General features: G+C 27.2%; 1 protein-coding gene across 1 annotated transcript in view; it reads left to right on the forward strand.

Moving 5' to 3' along the window:
- The window catches only part of LOC136972401 (phospholipase ABHD3-like), a 34,442-nt gene extending 10,122 nt beyond the window's left edge, over nt 1-24,320 (forward strand). Inside the window, exons 2-8 of the mRNA XM_067266994.1 lie at nt 7,456-7,622; nt 8,224-8,400; nt 12,414-12,459; nt 15,813-16,099; nt 18,343-18,394; nt 22,715-22,880; nt 22,953-24,320. Of these exons, the coding sequence (XP_067123095.1) occupies nt 7,456-7,622; nt 8,224-8,400; nt 12,414-12,459; nt 15,813-16,099; nt 18,343-18,394; nt 22,715-22,880; nt 22,953-23,143 (1,086 nt within the window). The 3' untranslated portion in view covers nt 23,144-24,320. The remainder of the gene's footprint in view (nt 1-7,455; nt 7,623-8,223; nt 8,401-12,413; nt 12,460-15,812; nt 16,100-18,342; nt 18,395-22,714; nt 22,881-22,952) is intronic.
- Nucleotides 24,321-25,792: the final 1,472 nt, after the last annotated feature.

The following is a 25,792-nucleotide window of genomic DNA, read 5'->3' on the forward strand; positions in this document are numbered from 1 at the left end:
AAATTTTCATATTTTAACGTACTTTGAATTAATTAAAATTAATATTTTATTATAACTGCATTATGTATCTTTTACAAATTTCTATACTACATGTGAAAAAAAATGATAAGATTGCTATTGTATATTCGAATAATTCGGTGGCGGAAGGAATGTCGAAACCGGGTCAGTCTCCAATCAGCCACATTATATAGGCATTGGCACATGCGGTTTACAGTGCACCAACCTCACCCGGTTTAGCTCACCCGGCTAAACCGGGTAAGCGACACACTCGTAAAGAGTACAGCTTTATATCCCGGAGCGGTTGTGGGCTGTTAGCCACCTGCCTGTCAACTTCCAAGCAGCCAGATTATAGGCATTGGCGCATGCGCTTTACAGAGCACCAACGTCACCCGGTTTAGCTGGTGGATGCTTCACACATAAAGCTTCTAACTTTATATCCTGGACCGGTTGTGGGCTGTTTAGCCGCCTGCCTGCTAGATATTCGGCCGCTCTCGCCCGATTACGTGAATCACGAGTAGACTAGATCAACGGCGGGCAACCCCGGCCCGCGAGCCAGCTACAGCTCGCGAAAAGTTTCTATCCGGCCCGCGAGATCTTTAATAGATTATTAAATTGGAAAAATAACTAATTAATAGTTAATTTTCCAATTCTTTGTAATTTTAGAAAACGATAAGAGAAATAAATGTAGTATAAACTTTTTATTTATTTATTTCATATTTGCAGACTAAAAAAATTACGAGTCACAAAAAGGCGTCAATTAACTACTACGGCCCGCGGAAAAACGTAAAATTTATTCTGGCCCGTGTTATAAAAAAGGTTGCCCACCCTAGACTAGATTTATAACTTAACCCAACCGATAGGAGTTTACTGGCATGTTTTTATGATAGTTCTGTATAGTTGACGGGAGTTTAAAAAAATCCATTAAAATATTTGATATATTTATTCCGCTCTCCCATCTTATATTACTTACTGGTTTCAATGTTAAACCGGTGATATTACGATTATAGTATGTCCCATCTGTAAGGGAATGCAGAAAAAATGTGTACAGTTCTTGTATAATGTTAAAAAATTAACTGTTACTTTGGCATCATTATTTACAACCAAATTTAATGAATGAGACGTACAATGGTACAAAAAAAGCTCTAGAATTTATTTTCCTTAAATGTACGATCTAAGTATCGGTTGTCATAAAAATTTCTTTCCACTTTTTTCCCAAGACTACAGATATTCGAGTACAAAGTAACTGGTTTCGAGTTATTTCTACTAAGAAGTAGTTAAATAATTAAGAGATTAGGGAATGGTGACATAAGTAAAACCCTGCTGACTTAAACAAAAGCTTAACCGAAGCAATTACTAGCTCAGTACAGTGGGGAACTGATTTCCGTGTACACCTGGTACTAAAACGAATTGCAGTAGTTAGAAAACAAATGACTATTAAGTTTAACATATTTACATCTATGGTGAGAAACGTTTAAAATTTACAATGGCCCTGTCGCGTCCTTTGAGATATACTAGTGATGCGACAAAAGAGGCATTTGACATTGACCGGTATCGGCACCCTCGGGATTTGTCATGCATGCATTCACTGTACACCTACCAAAATCGTCTCTGTTTCCATTCGTGAGCCACTCGCAGGGAGCAATTTTAACTCAGTGGATTGTTTAAATATTTAAAAATAAACAATATTTTGTGTTATTTTTATATACGTTTCTTCGCAAAAGTATATTCATACAATTGAATATTTTGTACCAGGTATGTATAATTGTATATCCATCACAAATTTTATTTTACTAAGTAAGTTTTAATAATTTTATTTTTAATTTTAGCCCTTATATCATGGCTAGCGATTTAAACTGTAATTGTGATATTGAAAATTTACTTAAAAAAAGTTTTGGCTCAAGACAATATAATGAAAAAGAAGCCATTATTAAAAGAGAAAGACCAATGCCTAAATTAAATATAAGTACTTCGACAAAAAAATTTGTTCGACATTTTCACGATAAAATTTATCAAGACGTAAAATGGCTTTGTGGATGCATAAAAATGCAAAAATTGTTTTGTTGGCCTTGCCTATTATTTTCAAATGAAATTAGTGTGTGGAATAAGAATGGCTTTGACGATTTAAATAATTTGAGTAAAGCTAGAAAAAGACACGAAAATCGTAAATGTCACATCGATTCTTTCGTAAAATTGAAGCAATTTGGAAATCAAAATAGAATAGAATTTAACATTAGTAAACAATATAAAATTAATATTGAAAATTATAACAAGATAGTTACGGCTAATAGATATATTGTATCTAAATTAATAGATATTACATGCTTTTTAGCAAAGCAAGAATTGGCATTTAGAGGGCATAGGGAATGTATTGAATCTAATAACAGAGGTAATTATATTGAACTCGTTTCTTTATTAAGTACGTCAGATAATTAATTAAAAATGCATTTAGAGAAGTTTACAGTTTTTACTGGCTTATCGAACAAAATTCAAAATGAGCTCGTTAATTCGTTAGGAAACGTTTTATTGCAAGAAATTAAAAAAGAAATTGAAAACGCAAAATTTGTTGCTATAATTGTAGATGAAACAACGGACATTAGCCACAGAGCCCAGATGTCGACTGTATTTCGTTACGTGAAAGAAAACGGTAACGTCGAAGAAAGATTTGTGGGCTTTACTGATGTGAGTGAGAACAGAGACGCAAATTCGTTATTCACTCACATTAAGAGTTACTTAGACAAATTTCAATGCACTAAAAAATTAGTGGCACAAACATACGACGGTGCTGCCGTAATGGCCGGACAACATAATGGTGTCCGAGCTAAAATTAAAGAAATATCCAAACATGCTATTTTCGTACACTGTTATGCTCACAGATTGAACTTAGTTTTCTCTCAATCTGTTGGATATATAAAAGAATGTAAAATATTTTTTCAAACTATGACAGGATTTTCTTCATTTTTTTCTAAATCTTCTAAAAGATCTCACGCCTTAGACCTAGAAGTCAATAAGCGTTTTCCTTCAGCCACACCTATTAGATGGAATTACAATAGCAGGATTGTAAACTGCGTTATGGAGTATAAAGAAGAATTAAAACTTTTGTTGTTGAATATGGTTGAAAGTCCAGAACAATGGGATTCTGATACTACAATTGCCGCAAGAGGATTATACCATTATTTAATAGATTTTGATTTTCACTTTTTATTACTAGTTTTTCATCAAATATTTGCACATTCAGATATCCTTTTTGATATATTACAAAAAAAAATTTTAATATAGCATATTGTATTACTAGAATAAATCACTTTATTGATTTTTTACGACAGAAAAGAAATGATTTTGATTTGATTTGGGACGCTTTGAAAAAAGATGAAACTTTTTTAGAAATTCAACCAAAAAGAGGAATGAGACATACTGATATTGAGTCTAAAAAGGATTTATATAGACGTCTGTTTTATGAAATAATGGATACATTGATACAAAATTGTATTGACAGATTTGCCGACATAAAATCTCTAGAATTTTTATCACTTTTAGATTTTAATAATTTTAAATATTATGAAAAACAATTTCCCGAAGAGAGTTTTAATGCTTTACGTAAATTTTATGGAGAATTTTTTAATTTATGTAAATTACGTAGTGAATTGCAATATTTATATTCGTGTCCGGACTATATTGGCAAGTCACTCTTAGACATAAAAAATATTATAATTAATGATGACCTAAACAAAGACGTACTAATAGAATTATATGGTTTAATATCATTAATTTTTACAATACCATCTACCAGTGCGTCTGTTGAGCGTAGTTTTTCAACAATGAAGCGAATTCATACATTCGCCAGGAACACTCAGTCGGAGGAAAGATTGTCGTCACTAGCGTTGCTTTCTATAGAAAAAGAACTTTTAAATACGTTGATGGAATCAACGACGAGTGACTTTTATGATAAAGTAATTAACGACTTTGCGGGAAAACATCGCCGAATAGAGTTAATTTATAGAAAATAAAAAAAGAAACAAGTTTTTCTATAATTGTATTATGTATGTATTATTTGTATTTTAGAATTAAAGTACATAAATTGTTTATTTTTGTCATTCGCACGTACGAATGGACCCTAGACCATCACTGACGCGCAATTAACTGATTGCCCCTGAAAGTCGGCTTCTTACAGAAACACAGCTTCCCTATCATCAAATGTCACGGCACGCCACTGATTGGAGAGTATTTTCATCTAATGTATGTATTGCATAATACTCAGTGCTGACACTTAGGTTTGATCTGAGAAAGAATTCCATTGATGCCTCCATAAGATCAAGTGACATTCTTTGGCATTCCACAGATGGTGAAATGCTGTATTTATAGACTTTATCTTGCTAGATAAAACATCAATATAGTAGCCCATTAGAATAATGAGATAGTCTAGAACTTGGTGAAATTGTAACTTGTAAAAAAAATCAGAAGTCTGTTCTGTTTGAATTTTTGGTTGTTTATCCAATTTTCATGGCAAAACTTGTTAGTAGTGAATTGTTATAAATTTCTGATAAATTCAACAATATATTCAAAATAAATTTAGGATTAGTATTCAATTGAAGAACAATACTAACTGCTTCATAAAGCAAACTTTTTAATAGTTTTTGAAACTTAGATCTTAGATACTTAGATCTTTCATTGATTTTAGCACACTTTGAGACCCATCAGCAGCATCTGCTACATTTAGCTTTTTGGATTCCAGAATCTCAGTGAAGTTTTCTTCACTGAGATTCTGGAATTCATATTCTTTGCATAGAATCATTTTCATGACATTCAGAGAAACAATAAAATTAAAAGGTAAAATTGTTTTTAGATCATATATTTTTGTACAGGTTTTCTTATCCCATGTGGAACTTGAACTACAATCTTCAAGAGCACATAAACTACATGATATGACATTTTGATAGATGTGATGAAATTTGAATGTGTTGCTCACCTAGTTATTGATAAACTTCAAAATTGGTATCTTGTTCGTTGGTATGCAACTAAGTCAAAAACTTAAATATTTGAGTGGCCTATCTTGGATACCAAAAATGTTATTTAAAAATTTAAATTACAAATATGTACAGTACATGTTTTTTACAAAATAAAAAAAATATTCTGCTTGGATATTTGAATATTTCAACGGCATAAAAATTTTTATATAGAAACAACAACACTATAGCCCTTTTTTTTAATTAATTACAACCACATGATTTGCCAAATTATCAGGCTATTAAAAGGCTAATTTAATAGTTAGATATTAAGTAAAACATTTATGTATGTAAATCAGTGTGATCCTAAATGAGTTAATTACTAATTATTATTAATTCCTGCTGCTTATTGTATTCTACAATAATCTCATGACGATTTAATTACACCTTATTTATAATTACAGAGAAGGGTTTTTTCTAAAAAGTCAAAAGTTGTTAACTGGCCTTATCTTTTGCTAACTATAAAAATAATCGGGGCTTCAATGACTCTATACGCCCCTTCTTCTGTTGGTTCTCCTCTGAAAGTTTGAAATACATACATACATACATACATATATATATATATATATATATATTGGGCTATTGGTTATTTATAAATATAAACATAAGTGAAACATTGCCAAATTTTTTAAAATTTAATTATTACTGTATTAAAATATGACAGTAGATGTAGGCATTACTGATGATACATAGAATAATAATCTAATAACAACAATAAATATTATAAAATAGCTTCTTGTCTTGAAAATTGTTGAAACTAATGTCTCAAATACTATAGTAGAGATAACAGAGACTTATCACACTGTTACTGGTAACAAAAAACTTAATCAAACACCTTAATGTTCGCTGAGAGATTTTTAATGTAACGAACGAACGTTTTCGGTCTATTCAATAGACCATCATCAGGTAGAACATACGAAAATGGAATACATTATAAATGGAACATCACGCATAAAATTCAAAAATACCAAAAAACCGTTAACATCCGAACCAATCAGAATAAAAATTAAAACGTAAATGGTACATAAGTGTAAAAATAAAATAACATACTACATTGGCTAAACATTAATTAATAACCAATAACATTAATAAAATAATTGATACATTATAAAAGAAACAACAAGTGTAAAATAAGAACTTATTACTCGTACTCATGTACTAATATTACCTATCCTAACCGGATGGTAACTGTTCTATAATTTGTTACTGGTAACATCAAAATGACACTTCTATTATCAGAATGCAGCTTTATTACTCGTATGCATTTTGGTACACAAGACCCTCATAAAAATATATAGATATCTGTTGTAGAACAAATTTGCAGAGAAATTGACATTAATTACAATGTACAATTTAAAACATACTTGTTTATGATTTATTTCCACCCACACTGCACAGTACTATGTGGATTACATTATAAACCAGTCTACAATATCTAAAAAGAAAATCTTCCGATAGTCCACTGTATAGCAGTCATGATTACCGCTATAGTAATCGCGACTACTATATAGTGAATTATTTGTTAAGATCATTTAAAGAAGTTAGTAATTTTGAAATTTTTAGAGGTATTATTGAAAATAAAATTTTTTTTAAATATATGAATTAGGCTATATTTTGTAATGGTTATGATTATAAATGAAAAATATTAAAACCTCATATTTTTTTTTTTTTATGAATAAAATTTATGTTTCTATTAAATATCTTTATTACTAAAACCCGAAATTCACAACAGAATATAGATTAAAATCCAACAAAATTAATATTTATAAAAAATCAACTAAAACGTGCTTCAATCAAACTATTAAAATAATAATAAAAAAAATTTGTTTATCAAATATTTTTGGATAAATATTCATTATCAAGAATTCAACAAACTTAAACTAGGGCAAAAGTTCTTAATAAATATTCTTTATTTGTAGTAAATAATAATATTTTTAACAACGATATTACTCACTGTTACAATTCGGTAATAAAACACCTATGTATATTTAAACTTTTTTCTATAGAACAGAACAAATTCCACTGTTCAGCATAACTAAATAAACTACAAAAAAATTCTAAAAATACTTTCAAGATGTTAATTGTGTGTAAACATGTAACATTTGTACGGTATTTTTATATTAAATATATATTTCTTGTAACTTCTCTTAACTTTTAAATTTTATTTACCAAAGCTATGAGAAATTATCAAAGTATAAAAATGTATTATAATTTGGTGTATCGTTAATTCTTACAAGCTGTTGGTTTGATTTCAAATACTAACCATTTTTAAGATATATGATAAAAAAAATCAAAAGATAAGATAAAATATTAATTGGTTTTTATTTAAAAAACAAAAGCACATCTTTGACATTTCAATTAAGATTTAAATAAAGTCTCTCTTAAATTTGTTTAATTTTTAGAATCTGTTATATATTGTTAGATCAATTTTTAATCATTTTGTTTTTATTTATAGCAACCCATTCTTGCATGTCAAGAAGGAAAATTTAAAAAATTTTTGCAAGAAAATTGTCCTATACTGCAACAAAGATATTGGCCAACTCTTTGGTGCTTTGGTACACACGCTCAAACAGCATTAGCCAATTTTTTACGTGGATGGCTTCCTGACTTACCTTACCATCGGTGAGAAAGATTATGATTTTTATCTATTGTATTAAAATACAATAGTTAATTTTTAAATTATATAAATTAGAATGATTTATGTTTGGATATGTAACCATGCATGATCTAATTAATAAATTTGATCTAAACTATTTTCTACATATTAAAATTGAATTTCTACAGCAAAACAAATCATAAATTCATTATCTAAAGGTTATGATTATGTAATGTATGTTTATTTTTCATAGAAATGTGAGTTATTTTTTAATATACTCTTAATTTTCTTTCATAACCATCTAGAAATATTCATCCTTTATGTCTTTTAAAGATATTGAAATATAAAATACATATTTAAAGCATATATTTTTTGGTATTATTTGTAATTCACTTACAAATAATACATTATTTGTGAAAAGGCAGGAAAGTTTTTTTTAAATGGAATAAAATAATACATTTGTAATTATGAATATAAAAGGACTGAAAAATTGAATACTACTATTTGAAATGTGATGTCAATATGACAGTTTTAAAATATGTAAATTGGTTAAATACAGCATATATTTTTTTTTTTGAATTACTGCAATGTTTAACATTGTTCTGATTTCTTAATTTTATTATATAGTGAACTAATCAAATTACCTGATGGGGGAATTGTGTCACTTGATTGGTTAGAAGGTTATGTGAATCATGGAAATAGTGGAAATCAACCTGTTGCACTTTTTCTACCAGGATTAACTGGTCATAGTCAAACAGAATATGTTAAAAGTCTTGTACCTGTTGCACAAAAACTGGGCTGCAAGTAAGTTTGTTTATTTTAGTTATGCTTAACCAAAGTTTTATGTTTTTCAAAAGCAAATTATATTTTATTATTTTTTCTATATAATTATTAATTCAATTTAATTGAATTCAGAATTAAAATGAATTCAATAAAAAGAAATATTTAATAATGATACTAAGTATATTCGTATATAATAATAATAATAATAATAATAATTTAAGTTTAATGCAATATTATCCTCTATTATCAGCCATAATTAATTTAGTTGATTATTGGAACTTTCAGATTGTTTATATTTATTAACTGCTCATTCTACTAACAAGAAAAAATGTACTGTATTCACTCACATATAAGACGAGGTTTTTATCTATTTTTCATTGCTTCAAAAACCTAGGTCATCTTATATGCACAAGTGAAGGATTCTTTTCCTTTTGTATGATTTTTATAAACTGTATATTTGCATTTTTTACTGGATTCGCACCTTCTGGTGTTTGAAAACAAAAGTAATGTATCTGGGTTGTTTGAATCGTTCTTGTGTATTATCTGAGTAAAGATGAATAGCATTAGAAAAACAAAGCTTTTGAATTGAATTCCAAAATTACATGAGAGTCCGATATAAATTTTAATCCATTTTCACGTGAAAACAGATGATTATTTGGAAATCAGAATTTGAAGAAACTCATAAGTGTAATCAATGAAGAGTGGATTCAACTGTGAAGAATTGGCAAAAAGGTTTCAGATTGTCCACCTTTACATGAACAAATTATGTTGTCGATTTTACAAGATTTTTCCTTGAAGTTTAAAATGTCAGTGATTTTTGCGGGACAATGTGTGCATTTACGTGCATTTGATATTTTATTTGTTATTAAATGAAATAAAATTAGAATTGTATTAATAAATCTAATTTTCTTTATTTTGATCTTTAAGTCACACCTCATCCTATAATCGAGATCGTCTTATATTCGAGTAAATATGGTATATTGTAATAATGATGAAACAATTTGCTTGCTTAATATTTTAAATTTAATATTAAACTTATATGATTGAATTATTAATTAATTTAGTTATTATTGGTAATAAAATTCTTCATAAGACATATATAAAAGGAAATGTTTTTCCTTGTGTTGGAAAATCTAAGAGATATGAGAAAATACTTAAATACAAAGAAAGAATATACAGTCGATTCCATTTAATTGGGCCACCAGTTAATTGGGACAGTCCCTTTATTGGGCCAAATCTCAAAGTATGGAAACCAAACTAATAAATTAATACATAATTTAATTGCTTAATTGGGACAGTAGCAGAAAAGGAATTTAGCAATTTTTGATATATTTTAGGGATATTCTGAAAATATGTAGACACTATGTACACTAATGTTGTGTAGGCCTAACGCTTGGCAGTGACAAAGCGATTTTGTCTTTCGCTTGGGCAGTTTGGTTTTTCTGGAGAGGTCAGCTAGGTGGGATGTATCACACGGGGATCTTGTCTGAGGTAGACCTGAATGCAAGCTACTGACCCTGCTCTGGATTAGACTGGACAATCCTCTTAAAAGCGAAGGGACAAAGATCCCCAGACAATTTTTCGAGGTCTCTGGATTGAGTTGGAAGACGGCTAGAGTTTTCTTGGAAGGTATTGTGTCCATAATTACGCCTAGATTTGAACAGCAGCTATCTGATTGTTGAGACCAGCATCCGGAGCTGGCAGATTCGATGGATGCTCCTGCCGAAGTGGCCCATCTCCAAGTGTGCTCAAAGGAAGACTGTAAGGTGACTTTTGGACAAATCCTTTCCTTTCTTCCTTTTTAGTTAAACATGTTCTAACTAAAAAGGGAGAAAGGATAGATCGTTTGATCAGGAATGAATTGAACAGTCAACCCTTGTGCACATCACTACTAATACTGTATTTGGTAGCACTAGTGTAATGCAAATCAGTTATTTATCATTGTGAGTCTGGCAAATTTATAGTACAAATATTTTATGTATTTTGGTTTAATAAAGCATTAAAATAGGTACCTAATTATTATTTTTTACCTACTTATTTATTTACCTATGTATTACATATTTTATTTTAGAATTTATTATTAGTTCGCTTAATTGGGCCAAAATGGATTAGTCCCAACATGTTCCAATTAAGTGGAATCGACTGTATTTATCTTTCAAAAGTGTTATTTGGAATATTTAAGCATTAAATCAGTTAATTCAAAATAAAATTTATATTTAATGTAAAAAAAATCATTTAGTTATTATAAATAATATAAACGAGTGTAACAAAACTGACATTCTTCTGTTTTGTTATCCATGTGTGGTGTGACACTGCTTGCAACTGTTTGTAATGGCATGTGATGCGAGGACAAATGGCACAAGCACAATGTCATTTTTATTAATTACCTGTAATTATGAAAGCAAAGGAATTTAAACTGTTTGCTCCAATATTTGATTCTTGGGAAAATGAGTTTCCTTTTGGAGATTTAATGAAAAAAAAAGAGATTTGGATTTTTTGGGAGGGATGTATTTTGAAAAAAAATCTAATTTTGAGGTATTAAAATTTAGAATAATTATCCAAAATTGATAAGAAAACAAACTTTAATAAGTCTGTGTTTTGTTATTCCACTTATTCACATATTAGACTTGGGATAAATTAACAAAATGGATAACAGAAGTTAATTTGTCTGGTTTTTTTTTACCGTGTAATCTGTTTACATGCTTGACCTTATGAGAAAATTAACAATATGGATAACAAAATAGACATCAGTTAGTGTTCTGTTATCCCATCTATTTATGCATTAGACCTACTAAAAAATTTGCCAAAATGAGTCAGAAAATGTTAAAAGACTGTTTAATTTTACCATATTTACTTACATATATTTACAACTTACACTAGTAATGAACTCTAATAATGACTCTACTAATGAAGTGGGAGTGGAGATGTTAAAACCTATGAATGTGTTTATGATTTTGATCCACTAAGATTTACAGAATAATTATGTATTTATGATGAAAATTATAAAAATTGTGGTGATATAAAAGATGCAGAAGATTTGCTATTGATGTATGAAACATGCTATTGGTGCATAAAAGTTGGAGTAAAAGTTAATTATTATTCTAATAGTTATACAGTGTAATTAATTATATCTTTTACATTAATGTTTCATAATAATCTGTAAAAACTCTTGAGATATGAGTAAAAGTAATTTATTAATTGTTAATTATATGTGATGTTTACTAAAAGCCTATTAGATGAAAATGTTAATTATTAAATTTTGATATTATATAATTTAGATTTGGATTAATATACATTAAAATACAGTGTTTAAATTTAATTTATTTGAATTGAAAATTGCTGTTCTGTTTTGTTCTCATACCAGCTAATAAATTGGGATAGATTAAAACATTTTCAAAAATAAAAAAATTATAGATTTTTTTTTATATATCTTAGTCTGTTTCTTGTTATAATTGAAACATGGAGTTGCTATTTCCTATTTAAAATGAAATAATTTTAACTTTTCATCAGCAGTTTGGTAGCAAGATAAGAAATATTATCATTCTGTTTCCAATCTGATAACATAATGAATATGTTCATTAACACACTAATCACCATTGGTAGTAGATTATTATTATTATTCATTATCTAGCAAGTTATAGTTTGTGAAAAATAAAAAAAATTTGACCAAATAGATTCACAAAAAGTAAAAATGACTAAGTTTTTGGTAAATTTTAATGCTGTTATTATACAACACTGGTTTTAGTGTTCTCTGCTAATATAAAAATATATGAGAGATTATTTATTTTTATGTAAATCCTTAAAAGACACTAACATTTTTTTTTTTACCATTACTGACTCATTTTTTTAAATAATTTTTTTCAAGTTTTATTTGATTTCTTGAATTTATATTACTTTTAAGAATAAATACATTTAATAATATTAAATTTACACCATCTGTTTTAACAGATGATATAAATTTGATATCTATTTTAACTTTTTCTCTATACACATATTTTTAAAATGTGAGTTATTGATATTTTGTATTTTTTTAGATGTGTTGTTTTTAATAATCGTGGTAGAGGAGGAGTTGCCTTATTGGTGAGTGGTTATTTTAATAAATCAAATTGATTTTTTTGAAACACTTTTTTAATGCGATATTAAATGATTTTATTCCAAATTATATCTCAATTTTTTATTGGATCATGAAATTATATCTTCCTTTCAAGAATACATTATTAAAAATACTTGCTTTTTTTGTCATAGTTTGTGAATTAATTTTTTTTATGTAAAAATATACCAGAATTATAAAGTAAGAATTTAATTATAATGAACTTTATTTAAAAATTCAATGTTTTTTTTATTAGATTTTATTAGTCATAAAATGTAAAAGTTGAATATATGTTAACTGTTGAGATATTTAATATTTTTTTAGAAATACAGTGATTAATTACTTTAATAATTTATGATTGATCTCTTATATGGTTTTTAATAAATAAGCAAATAATGCTATAATCTAAAACAAATTATCTTTATTAATTGCTTATTTATTATTTTTTTTAGATATTAATAAAGTTAAATCTTTTGCCTTTTGTACAAAGCACACAAAAAAAAAGAGAACTATCATTTTGTTAAATAGATGACTAATATAGTTTTTCTTCTTAAATATTTTTATTAAGAAAATGTTTTGAAAAATTAATTTTGTATTGTAATGTTTTTATTACAATCATGTTTTTACAAATGTAAAATTAAATAGCAAAAATCTAATATTTAGTAATAATATACATAAATATTTTCCAAATTTAGTTACCAATTATTGCAATAAACAATGATTAAGGTAACCAAAATTTTGCAAATTTTATGCACATATTTTGCAGTGATCATATGAAAATGTGTAAAACATGCATTTTTGGTTAAATTTAATTAAATTTTTTAGTATATTGAGAAATGAGTAACACCTTGTATAACAATACAGAAATTATTTTAACTTTTCTTTCAATTTCTTTAATAAGCCATCATGGCATCATGAGGGCCTATTAAGCAGACATCAACCAGTTATCACTTTAAACCTAGATATAACCATTCACAGTTACTTATGATGAATGGTTATATCTTAAGTTTAAATATGTCTGGAAGCAAAGAATTGCTCGTAGGTCCAGGTGGCATAACTGGCAATACATTGCATGGTAAGTGGAGGTTGCGGATTCAAATCTTGCTCCGGCCTAGTTCTTTTCTTCTAGACTGTTCTAAATTGTTTAATAAATTATTATTATAATTATTAACTTAAATAAGAGAGAGTGCCTAACATCTACCTCTAATATCAAATTACTTACTATCTAGTTATTAATAATAATAAAAAATAGCTTGATTAATTACAGTGATTGTTTGGTTTAGCAATATTATACTCCAGTATAATTTGGCAGATTGTTTGGCCTTCATAATCAAATTGGGTAAATGTTTATATTTATATTTTATGCAAACATATGTATGATATATGAAAAATCTGAGACTTTATTATTAGCCATATTGTATTTTCTGGATAGCAATATTTAACCATGTTCTAGCTAGTGACCACATAGTTAACCAACATGTGAGTTGTACATTTTTTGCATTTTAGTTGCTTTTTCTATGATTGACCTTTTATTTTATTTTGCTTTATGCTGACACGATGAAGTGATCTCTTTCAAACACTTGGCAGATTATTCATTTTTATTCAGTTAGAATGCAAAGGTACAAATTGCATTTTGGGCATTTGCCCCTCTTCAGCTAACTTGTATCTTCTCTCTGTATGTTTTTCCTTTTATTTTATAATTAAACAAATAATACTATAATTTGCATAAAAATGATCAATATATTGAAATTATCATATAATTAAATGATAATAAGAGTCATAGAATAACAATGAAAAAAATTTAAGTGAAAATACAGAGAAATTATAATTGAATCAGTCACTTTTATCATCATAGTCATTTAATTTCATAAAGCATATTTATTTAAATATGTATATTTTTTAGTACAATAAACTTTTTAATTTTTTGTAACATAATAATAATAATAATAAATTAAATATATCATCAGGAATTGTTGAGGAAGTCTATATATGGTTTGATAAGTTTACTCAATATACATAATATACATAAACTAATATTACTGTGAATACATAATTACAGTTACTTTATTAATTGCTTATTTATTTTTTTTTTTTAGATATTAATAAAATTAAATCTTTTATCTTTTGTACAAAACACACAAAAAAAAGAGAACTATCATTTTGTTAAATAGATGACTAATATAGTTTTTCTTCTTAAATATTTTTGAATTTATAAATTTTAAATGTACATACATAAACTAATATTACTGTGAATTACAACTTGATTCAAATTTTATTTTGATTATAAGTAACTAGTCCTCTGATGTGAGCAAAAACAATATATTGAAAAGAATGGATAATGTTAAAATTTCCCTATTTAATTCAGTTTGGTCCAAGTGTTAATGACCCTGTTAATTTTGTAATTATATTTATTTTTTTTTATTACTTACAATTTGATTATATATTAAATTATCTCCTAGTTAATGTTCTTTTGTAGTTTTGTAGTGATGATTTTGTATTAATATGTAATGTTTTACCTTACAATAATCTTTACATTAAAAATTTGATTATACAAAACTCTGGATTATCTGAAACTGATTTCAAAAAAAAAAAAAAAACCGTATTTTACGGACTATAAGACGCACCTGAATTTTGGAGGCAATTTTTCGAAGAAAAAAGTGCATCTTATAGTCCGTAAAATACAGTATGTAGCATTGTATGTACCACAGAGTATAATACACAGAGACCACACTTTCCACATAATTGGAAAGTACTATATCATCTGGAGATTGAAGTGCTGAAAAACTAGGTCATATATGTAACATTACATTAGATTTTGAGTAACTTAATTTATTTTCAAATATAGTAAGTACATTAAAATATATAATTTTCATGAAATTTTAAATGCAACCAAAACATAAAAGCAAACAAGTTTATGAATTATCCAAAATTTTTGTTTTCCAAAAGACTTCTGGTTCCATCAAATTTGGATATTCGAGTTTCTATTATACGTATTATTAATATAAATACTTTTGTAACTAACTTATGTATCCTCAGAAAAAAGGGTTAATCCCTGAAAATCTAATAAAGTTATTGAACACAATAACTATTTAATTTTAATATTCAAACTAATTTAAAATAGATTCTAAACAGTCAAGATAAATATCTTTTTTAAGTATAATATATCTTGAATAATTTTAAAACCAAATTTTTATTTATAGATTATTAAAACAATATTTCATTTTATGCAAAATAAAAGAAAAATGCAGTTGGTAAAAAAGAAAAATTATTTTATATCTGATGTTTAAATGTTAAAATTATTATAATAATGAATAATAATTTAATTTTATCATTATATTTTCAGACACCAAAAACTTATTGTGCTGTCAATACTGGAGATTTACGAGAAGTTCTTAAATATATACAAAAGAAATATCCTAACAGTGCTATATTTGGTACTGGAATATCTTTAGGTGGAATTATTCTTGGTCAGTATTTAGTTGAGTCAGGTGATAAAGCTGTTATCTCTGCTGCCATGTTGATATCTGTACCCTGGGATGTCCATGCTGGTGCTGCAAGCATAGAAATTCCGGGCCTCAATCTCATGTTGAATAAACATCTCGCTCGCAGTTTATGTAATATGGTGCGACCGTAAGTCGTCTATTGTATTTATTACTATTATTGATGAAATACTGTTACTTTAAATTGAAAACATTGATCTTAAGTACAAAAATAGTTTTCACATTTAAATTGAAATTTTACACTATCACAAATTTATTATTTTTTATTTTACAATTAATTTAAATATAAATAATTGTAAACTGTATCAAATTGGCCTTGCTGTTTTACTTGTAGTACATATAAAATATATTATATTTTAAAATTGTTATAATTAGAACATTAAACTGTTTATTTTACATTTACACTAAAAGGTTAATTGATTTGAAAACAGTAAATTAAAATTACAGGAAAGTTTCTCAGTATATTAGTGTGAGTTTAAGTAATACAAATAACACCTACACACCTGTATACCCACACAATTTTATATATACACAGGATGTAAGAAATTTTCTCAAATATTTTTTCTTAGTTCTTGGAATAAGTAAATGTTTTAAAATATTGATCATTTGAAATTTATAAATTCAAAATATGATGATATGACCACTCATTTCAAAATCATAATTTTAATTAAAATAATTAAATAAAATTATCATTCTAATTATTATAAAAGTAAAATTTTATAATAAAGTGAATTAATATTAAATTAAGAAAATAAAATTAATTCCATACTCTTAATATTTTTGAATATGGTTAACTTCCTATGGAACTTTGTGTTAATAAATACTAACTTTGTGTAAACAAACTAATGAATATAGCTGGTAAGTGTAAAAATGAATCATCTACTGATGACAGTATATAGTAAATAAGCTTATGTGCAGTCTTATGAATTGCACCATATTATCATCATTATTTTTTTATACTTGAATTACAATCAATTCAACTTGCAACAGAAATCTGAGAACAGAACTCCAATATATAAGTCAAGGACACTCACAAGGGGAACCCAGCAGCTTTTTGTCATCAAATTCAATGAAATTTTGTGGAAGTGTAGTATTTACTTGTACTTAAACTTTACCAAAGTCACAGGACCCACTATTCAGGCATTCTTAAGAAAATTAGAATTAAAGTTTTCTACAACCATTAATACCAATTCAGATTGGTTTATGAAGTAGTAGTGTGGCATGATTAGTTAAGGTGGCACATGTGGCAGAATCTTTGCTTTTGGGTTCAATTCCCATATGCAAAGTATTTTTTTAATACATTTATAATTTAATCTTACCATTTTTAAATTTCTTATGTACGATTTTTAAGGTTATTGAAAATATAGTTTTTACTTTGATCACTCCATTTTTAGAAAGTGCATATAACAGCATTATAATCACACTTTATATTATTTAATGTGATGTAGGTTTTTATTGGCTTCATATATGTAAAAAAAAGGAAAAGTTGTTATTAATATCAATAATAGATTTAAAAGGTGGTCAAACAGATTCTCAAATGTATGATGAAATTTTTGTAGATGACAAAGATATTCCATATTGCCGATTAGAAATTATCCCACCAAAACATACTTGACTTTGTCAGCCTTGCAATGTTTATTTTAACAGACAGGTTAAAATGTTTTATGAAAAAATGCTGTTAAAATACAATTTCTGATTCATCAGTTGGGTGCATCAGTTTTTTGTGATATGTTAAAATATGCATGGTTTGAGTCTCAAATAACACACAAAAGAAATATTTTCAAAAAAATTAATGAAGTTTATTTTTTCATTATATTGTTAAAACAATATATGAAGATTGTGCAAATGAATAGCAATTTTCATTTTAACTGTTTTTATGATAATATTTATTGCATTTACATATATAATTTCTTTTTCTTTTTTCTTTTTTTTTTGTTTTTTTGTGAAAATGAAAACTTGAAATTGTATAAAAACCACAACAGCACAAGCAAACTGGAATGATATATATGGAATCTCATCTAAATGCAAAATTGAAATTGTGGAAAAAGAAAAGAAAAACTTTGCATACAGGGATTGAAACCAAAAGCAAAGATTCCACATGTTACGCCTTAATGGTTGAAGAAAACTTTAATCCTGATTTTCTGAAGATGACCTGAATAGTGGGTTCTGCGTCTTTGATAGAGTTTAAGCACAAGTAAATACTACACGTCTGCAGAATTTCATTGAAATTGATAACAACAAACTTCCAAGTTTCCCTTGTCAGTATAACATTAAAACTCTTTCTTAATAATCTATTTTAATTTTAGTTTTATTTATATTTTGTATGTATTAAATATTTTTTTTATATTTTGAGAGTAACTTTTTTTTTTACAGTTACAAAGAAAAATTTGAGAAAACAGATGTAAACATGGAAAGTGTATTACAGGTATTACCAGATTCTTTAAAAATAGATTTTAGTTTAAATTTGTTAATTTGAACTTTCTGATTTCATATCTCATTTATTGAGACTAATAATTACTTTGAAATGTTGTTATAATGAATGTAGGTATAATGAAATTATCAATATAACAAATTTTTATTTTTAATTCCTGCCAATTCACTATGCACCTTAAAAATATTTCAGTTTAGTGAATATCACTGTAAGTGATGATTATGAAATCTGCATATGTACTGTACAAATAAGTTTTTTCATTGTCAATAGATACAATTTTGATGTTTATCTAGCAATACAAATTTAAGTAATTGTTGTTTTATTTTGTGCTGTAGTGACACTTATCCAAAAAGGTAATTTTGACTTCATCTAATACTAAGTCAAAATTATTATATTAGGTGCAGTCAATATGCCACAAAGTTTATGCATTTTTTGATAAAACAAAAAGATATGTCAAGATAGCATGTTGGAATACTGTGACAATTTAGAAATTTATAGAGGTTTTGATTATGTGTACAGTACAGTACAATTGAAAATTATAGACATCTTTATATAATAAAACATATATATTCTGGATAGAAGTGTCTGATTGTCAGTGCCACCTCTACTCTGAAGTTTGTTCATGGTAGTGCTAACAATAAACTTTTGTTTCTGTTGAAAAATATATTGTTCTTATATATAGAATATATTGGGCTATACTACTACATTAATAAAATGCTATGTAATTTAGCACTAAAGGTAGGCATTAGGTGCCATCTCTTGTTAAATTTAATAATTATAATTAAATTAATATTTTAATAATTAATTTACAAGGTGGTGCCTGACATTTACCTATATTTCCAAATTACTTAGCATTTTATTAATAATAATTGTTCACTAGGCTACTAAACTCAAGCCATGTTCCAAAGCAATGGCTAATTTCTATAATAAATATCTTTCTCAAAAAGATAATCCTTCCTATAGACCAATCTCTATCTTACCAGCCATGTTAAAAATATTTGAAACCTGCTTATACCATAAAATTTACATATAACTAACATCCAGAATCTCCCCTCAACAACACTGTGGCATTTGTAACCTCTCCACCATCACCAACCTTCTTGAAACTACTTACAGAATCCTGCAAAATTTTGAGAAAAAAGAATCCACCTACATAGTATATCTTGACATTTCCCATGCTTTTGACTCCGTTCTCTCCAATCTACTGCTTACCATGCTTAGTGACTATTTCGACCTAAACCCAGATCTCTGTTGCTGGCTGAATAACTATTTCCTGTCAAGATTATGTAAGATCCAGATTAGTGATTTCAATTTTCTACCTTTTACTCCTGTTTGTGTCATATTGCAGGGCTCAATACTAAGCATGCTCTTTTTCTCAGAATACATAGATAAATTATTAACTAAACTGTCTTCCAAAATAATTTCCTATGCAAATGACATTAAAATTTTCTCTAATGATCCTACCTTCCTATAAGTGAATATTATTTCCATGTGTTCCACTTTTGCCAGTTATAATTTAAAAATTAATATCCACAAAATTGTTATGACGTATTTCTCTCTTATTCACAATCCATATTGTCCTTCAATATATATCGACTCTATTAAAATAAATTATGTAAAATCCCATCATGATCTCGGCATCATATTTGATGATAAATTAATTTTTCATGACCACATCTCTCACATCATTAAATCTCTTGCTATTAGACAAGGCAAGACATGGTATTTCTGTAAAAATATCTCTTCAAATTCTGTCTTAAGAACTATTTTTTTACAAATTTCCAGTCAATTGTGAATTACTGCTTACCCATCTGGACGACAACTGATCCATATGTATTTCATAAAGTCCAGTCTGAATTAAATAAGGTTTACTCTGATGTATAAGTTCTGTAATCTCCCATATACCAAGAATCCTGATGTTGCCAGAGTTTGCCTTGGTCTACCCAATCTCTCATATTATTTGAAATATTTTGAACACATACTTTGTTTCAAATATTTTAATGGTCAAATTCCAAATTCATGGCTAGGTTTTTGCATTCCTGCTGCAAGAACTCGTAATATGTTTTGTTTTTTCATTTCTTTTTATTGCCTTTCACTCTCATACAGATCTTTTTTTTTTATTGTAAAGCTTCACATATATCTCTAGTAGAACAATATATCACAATTTTCAATTTTATAAAACTAAATGTAAATCTATTCTTTATAACATATAATGTATTTGTTATTTATTCCTCTTTGTATTATACTTACCTTGTTATTTACATTTGTTTATGATTTTATTGGGATTCTTTCTTTGTTTTTTGGGGAGATGGAAATCAACTGTCTTTGATGTTTCCAAATGTAGATATAAATAAATAAATAATAGCAGTAGTAATATAGCCCAATATAATCTGGCAATTGTTTAGCTTTAATATACTTAAGTAACCAACTATACATTGGCACTGTTTTTCATTGGAATCTTCAGTCAATAAACATATGCATTTCAGGTGCAGGCCTTCTTTATCCTTGCCTCTCTTTCAGTGTATAAAAGGGATCTATAAACATAGGAATTTTATTTTTTAAATTTTTCAAAAATGCTTGAAAAACTTGTTTCAAATTTTTCTTTAATGTCACCGAAATTATATTTTTTTAACATTTGAATTTTATAGATGTTATGAAGATAATTGAAATATAAATTTTACAAAAGTTATATTTTAGTTGTCTTCCACTGTGTATTATTATTATTTTATTTTATTTTTTTTTAGCCAAATTTGTTTTATTGTTGTTGTTTTCTTATTACATTTTCTAATTTGGAGGAAGAAATTTTTATTAATTTTACAATTAATAGCCAGAACTTTTAACCATTGTTATAGCAATAAAGAAACCAAACTGTTTATATTTTCCATTAAATAACTATAATATTTAATTTATGTGTGTCTATAATTAATAAACAAGGTCCAAGTAGACAAGGATACAAAAAGAAATTTATAAAATTATTGTACTTTGTTTTTTACTCTGGAAATTTGTTAGAAAATGTATATAAAATGACATCTTTTGCCCTAGTGGCTAATTTTGAAGTGAAATTTTTCCTGAAAATTGAAATGGTACACTTAGGATATATACAAGATGTGACAATTTAATTCCTGGATGGTTCATGGCATAATTATATCAAAATGACATTTGCATTCATGTTCAAACATTAATTTCAAGCTGATAGAGCTTGTTGTTAATTAGCTATTGGAAAGATAATAGTTATCTGTGTGTACTCTTTGGCATAAAAATGAGTGATTGAAATTTAGAGTAATGTATTAATATTAAATTTTGTGTGAAAATTAGCAACTGCACTACTGAAACCTTACAGTATGATTCAGAAACAAAACATCAGAGCATGCAATGGAAATCCCCCAGTTCACCTCACCCTAAAAAAAGGCACACATGTCATGCTCACAGTTTAAGACCATGCTGATGTGTTTCTTCAATCACAAGGAAATAGTCTAAGAATTTATTGAACATGGACAAACAGTCAACCAACAACACTATTTAGAAGTACTGTAGAGATTAGAAGATTCTGTTTGAAAAAAAAGACCCTAACTGTGCTCACAAGTGCCATTTTATCACAACAATGCAACAAGTCAGCGCACCCACTATGAGACCTTTTTGGCCAAAAAAGCAATTACTCAATTAGATCATCATGCCTCTTCACCTGACTTAGTTCCATCTGATTTCTGGCTATTTCCAAAATTAAAAGTTGTGCTGAAAAGTCAAAAATTTTTTAATATAACTGATATTTAACAGAATGTGAGACAGCTGCTAAACAGTATTCCAGAAAATGAGTTCCAGGCCTGCTTTCAGAAATGGGAATGTCATTTAAGTCTGTGTATAAATGCACAAGGAGAGTGACAGGGTGCATTCCATAAATTAAATTGTCACAGCTTGTACAGTACCACATATATACAAAATTTAGTTATGATTTGCCTAATAGTTTTTTCACAGAGAGCTCTGAACACTTATTCTTTAATTTTGATTTCTCTGTGTAGTTCATAGAATGTAAAATACAACAGCCTTCAACTTTTGAAATTATTACAAGTATGGAAATATTTTTATGATATTTTATATTTTTACTTTTCTCAATTATTTATTGATTATTAAGACGAAATCAAATTTCATATTTTTAAACATTAATTAAATATTAAAATTATTTGTAGACAAATATTTATGGGATATAAATTTGGATGAGATGTTTCCAAATTTATATTTTATCATCATGATTATTTATCATCACAATATAGAAAGAATAATTGTAGAGTTACACATTTGCAATTCAATTTATTACAGAGTCGTACAATACGAGAATTCGATGACCGCTTTACCACTAAAATATTTGGCTTCAGTAGTGTCGATGAATATTATCAGCTCTCCTCATTACGAGGTAAACTTCATGGTATCAAAAGACCTGTCCTCTGCGTGAATGCAGCAGATGATATGTTTGCTCCCTTTTATAGTAAGTGTAGTTTCATTTGATGATGATTTTATTTTCTCTTTATTTAAACCAACAGTTACATAATTTTTTTAGCATTACCACAACAAGAAGCTAGTCAGAGTAGTCACGTTGCTATGGTTATTACATCAAGAGGAGGTCATATTGGATTCATGGAAGGATTTTTGCCAATCGCACCTTTCTTTTCAGAAAGATTATACGAACAGTATTTAAGATCCTTACTTAAGTTATATATGGAAGGAAAGATAAAAAACTTGTTATGCTAAAATTAATTTTACAATACAAATATCAAAATATAACTACATGATATAGACTTAGTGATTAATCACTTCCAAAATTTCCCAAGTGCCTCAATTTCAAGGATGATTTTTAACATTTACTTTTTACTTTACGTGTTAATGCATAATTGACAAATTTCGACCAAGAAAAATGTTAGTGATTTATTTTCTTCTAATGAGATTTATTTACAAGAAAATATACAGTGTTTGTTTATTAGTCTGTATAAAACTGTTTCTCTGTATTGTTTTTAAAAATGGCTTAATATTTACTAAATATAATAATTTTATATTAAAAAGAAAAAAATTATTAATGTGTCTTTCTTCCAGAAAGAGTGGTATATAATTACGAATATGATACCGAATATATTCTTACAGCCATTGCTATCCAGGAATATAGATTGTTAGATATTGTTTATTCTAGAATTTTTAAAATGTTAGTTTAGCCTATATCTCTGATAGAATATACAAAAATTCAGTAGTATTAGGTATTTTGTAGTCATATAACTGCTATTTACAATACATTGTTATAATTATTTCAACTATTAATCTTCCCTACATTCCTGTACTTTTTAAATGATAAATTTAACATATTTCTGTCTTTTATATAGAAATATGAAATAAGAAACATAGTAAACTAAAAATTTAGTTAAAAATATTTCAAGCAGGACAAAAGATTTATATACATTTAGAATTTTACTTAAAAAAGTTAATTCTAATCATATTTAGCTTCATAAAAAATATATACATATATTTGTTAGGAATACTGTTAGGAATTATTGATAAATCAAAATATTAATGCTATTGTAAATTAAATTGTGATGCTTCATTCACAGATACTAGTATTTAGTGATGATTGAAATCTTAGCAAACCTAATTTTAAAAAAATAAGTAAAAAAACATTAGTATCAATTGTTCACAATTTTAAATAACAACACATTAAACAATAATGTAAACTAGAAAATCCTATAAATTATTATTGTTACAATTGTTGATTTTTATTGTTTAAAAAGTATTTGTTAATGATTATAAATATAATTTTATCATCATGTCAATTTTAAATGTTTTGTGATGATTAAATGCTACAAACAATTTAATGTGGGAACATATTGAAAAATTTATGAAATTATTTTTATGAATAAATTATAATTTGTGCAATTGTTTATTATATTTGTTAGTTTATCTGTTTTCTAATTTTGTTTGTGAATATATTTTTAGATAAAATCTAAAATAAATTCATTTAACAATGTTGTATTAAATTCTTAGAAACATAATTTAATCTAACTTATATACATATATTTAATTACAATTTTTACAATTTATTCAAAACATCAAATTTACTAGAAAAATTATTTAAAACATATCACATTATATTATAAGGAGAAAACTTTACAGTTTTAACATACTATGCCTATTAGTCCTAATGAATTGTTGTTGCTGCTGCTATTATAGTGAAAGTGAGGACCTGCAGGTTAAATACACCGCACCCTATGAGCCACGAGAAATTACTTCAAAAGTTTAATCTCTTTAAAGCAGGGAGTTCTTAACTTTTTTTGTTCCATGGATACCTTTTCCAGTCATGTGAAGGTAATGGATCCCTTCTTGGAATAATGTTTTAAATGCATAAAGTTATAAAAGAACCAGTTATATAGAAATACATTTATTAAAATTTAAAAAAATGATATATGTCCTTCTTTCTTAACACAATAACACAAAATTTCAAAATACTAATGAGCATAAATAATTACTGTATATTTTGGCAGATAAGACAAGGTATAAATTTTCGTCAAAGTTTTATAGTTTTAGCATATATCTGTCCTATAAGACAACCCCCAAACTATCAATGGCCTATGAATTTAGTTTAGATCGGCAATCATCATCTGGATAATAATACTATGTAGCGTATATGGAATTATGTCCTATTCGTAATTTTTCGAACGAACAAATTTTATTTTCTGCTTTGCTATTGTTGCAAACATTTGCACTGATTCGAGCATTTGGGTAATGACCTTGACTATTCACAAACATGTCGTATGGGTTATTCTATTTTGCGGACATGCCCTACTCTCTACTAGTAAATAATTATGGTTTGTCCGTTTTCTATAATGGTTTTAATTTATATAAATTTCAATCTAATTTTTCAATCTAATCCCAAAATCCAGGGTCCTTTTTTTATGATTCAACTATCGTCTTATCTGCGGAAATATACGGTATTCAAGATGTGCAACAACTGTAATGTGGTATGAAAATATCTGCTGCTTCTATTGTTGAAGCAGATCTAGCTAATTCTAGCTAATACTACTATAATTTATAGCATATTAGCATAATTTTGTATGTGAACTGATGCTTGATTAGAAAGAGGATAATGAAAATTAAAATAATTAGTTGATTTTTACCCTTCCAATCCATGGACTTCTGAGAACTTTCTACAGATTCCTGGTTAAGAACCACTGCTTTAAAAAAGACAGCAGACCTCTGAAGAAAAGTTGAGGCATGTCACCATGACTCAAGAAAAGTAGAACCTAGATGAACAAGTTGTCTGAGCAAAGATCTGCACACTTGCAAGTGAGATAAAAGCCTGTTGTAGTATGCTTGAAATCATGATGTACTCTGTTATGTAAAACTTATGCAAATGTTTGA

Source organism: Centruroides vittatus, unplaced genomic scaffold (assembly GCF_030686945.1).
Source record: "Centruroides vittatus isolate TY-2023 unplaced genomic scaffold, ASM3068694v2 contig_1057, whole genome shotgun sequence".
Lineage (NCBI taxonomy): Eukaryota > Metazoa > Arthropoda > Arachnida > Scorpiones > Buthidae > Centruroides > Centruroides vittatus.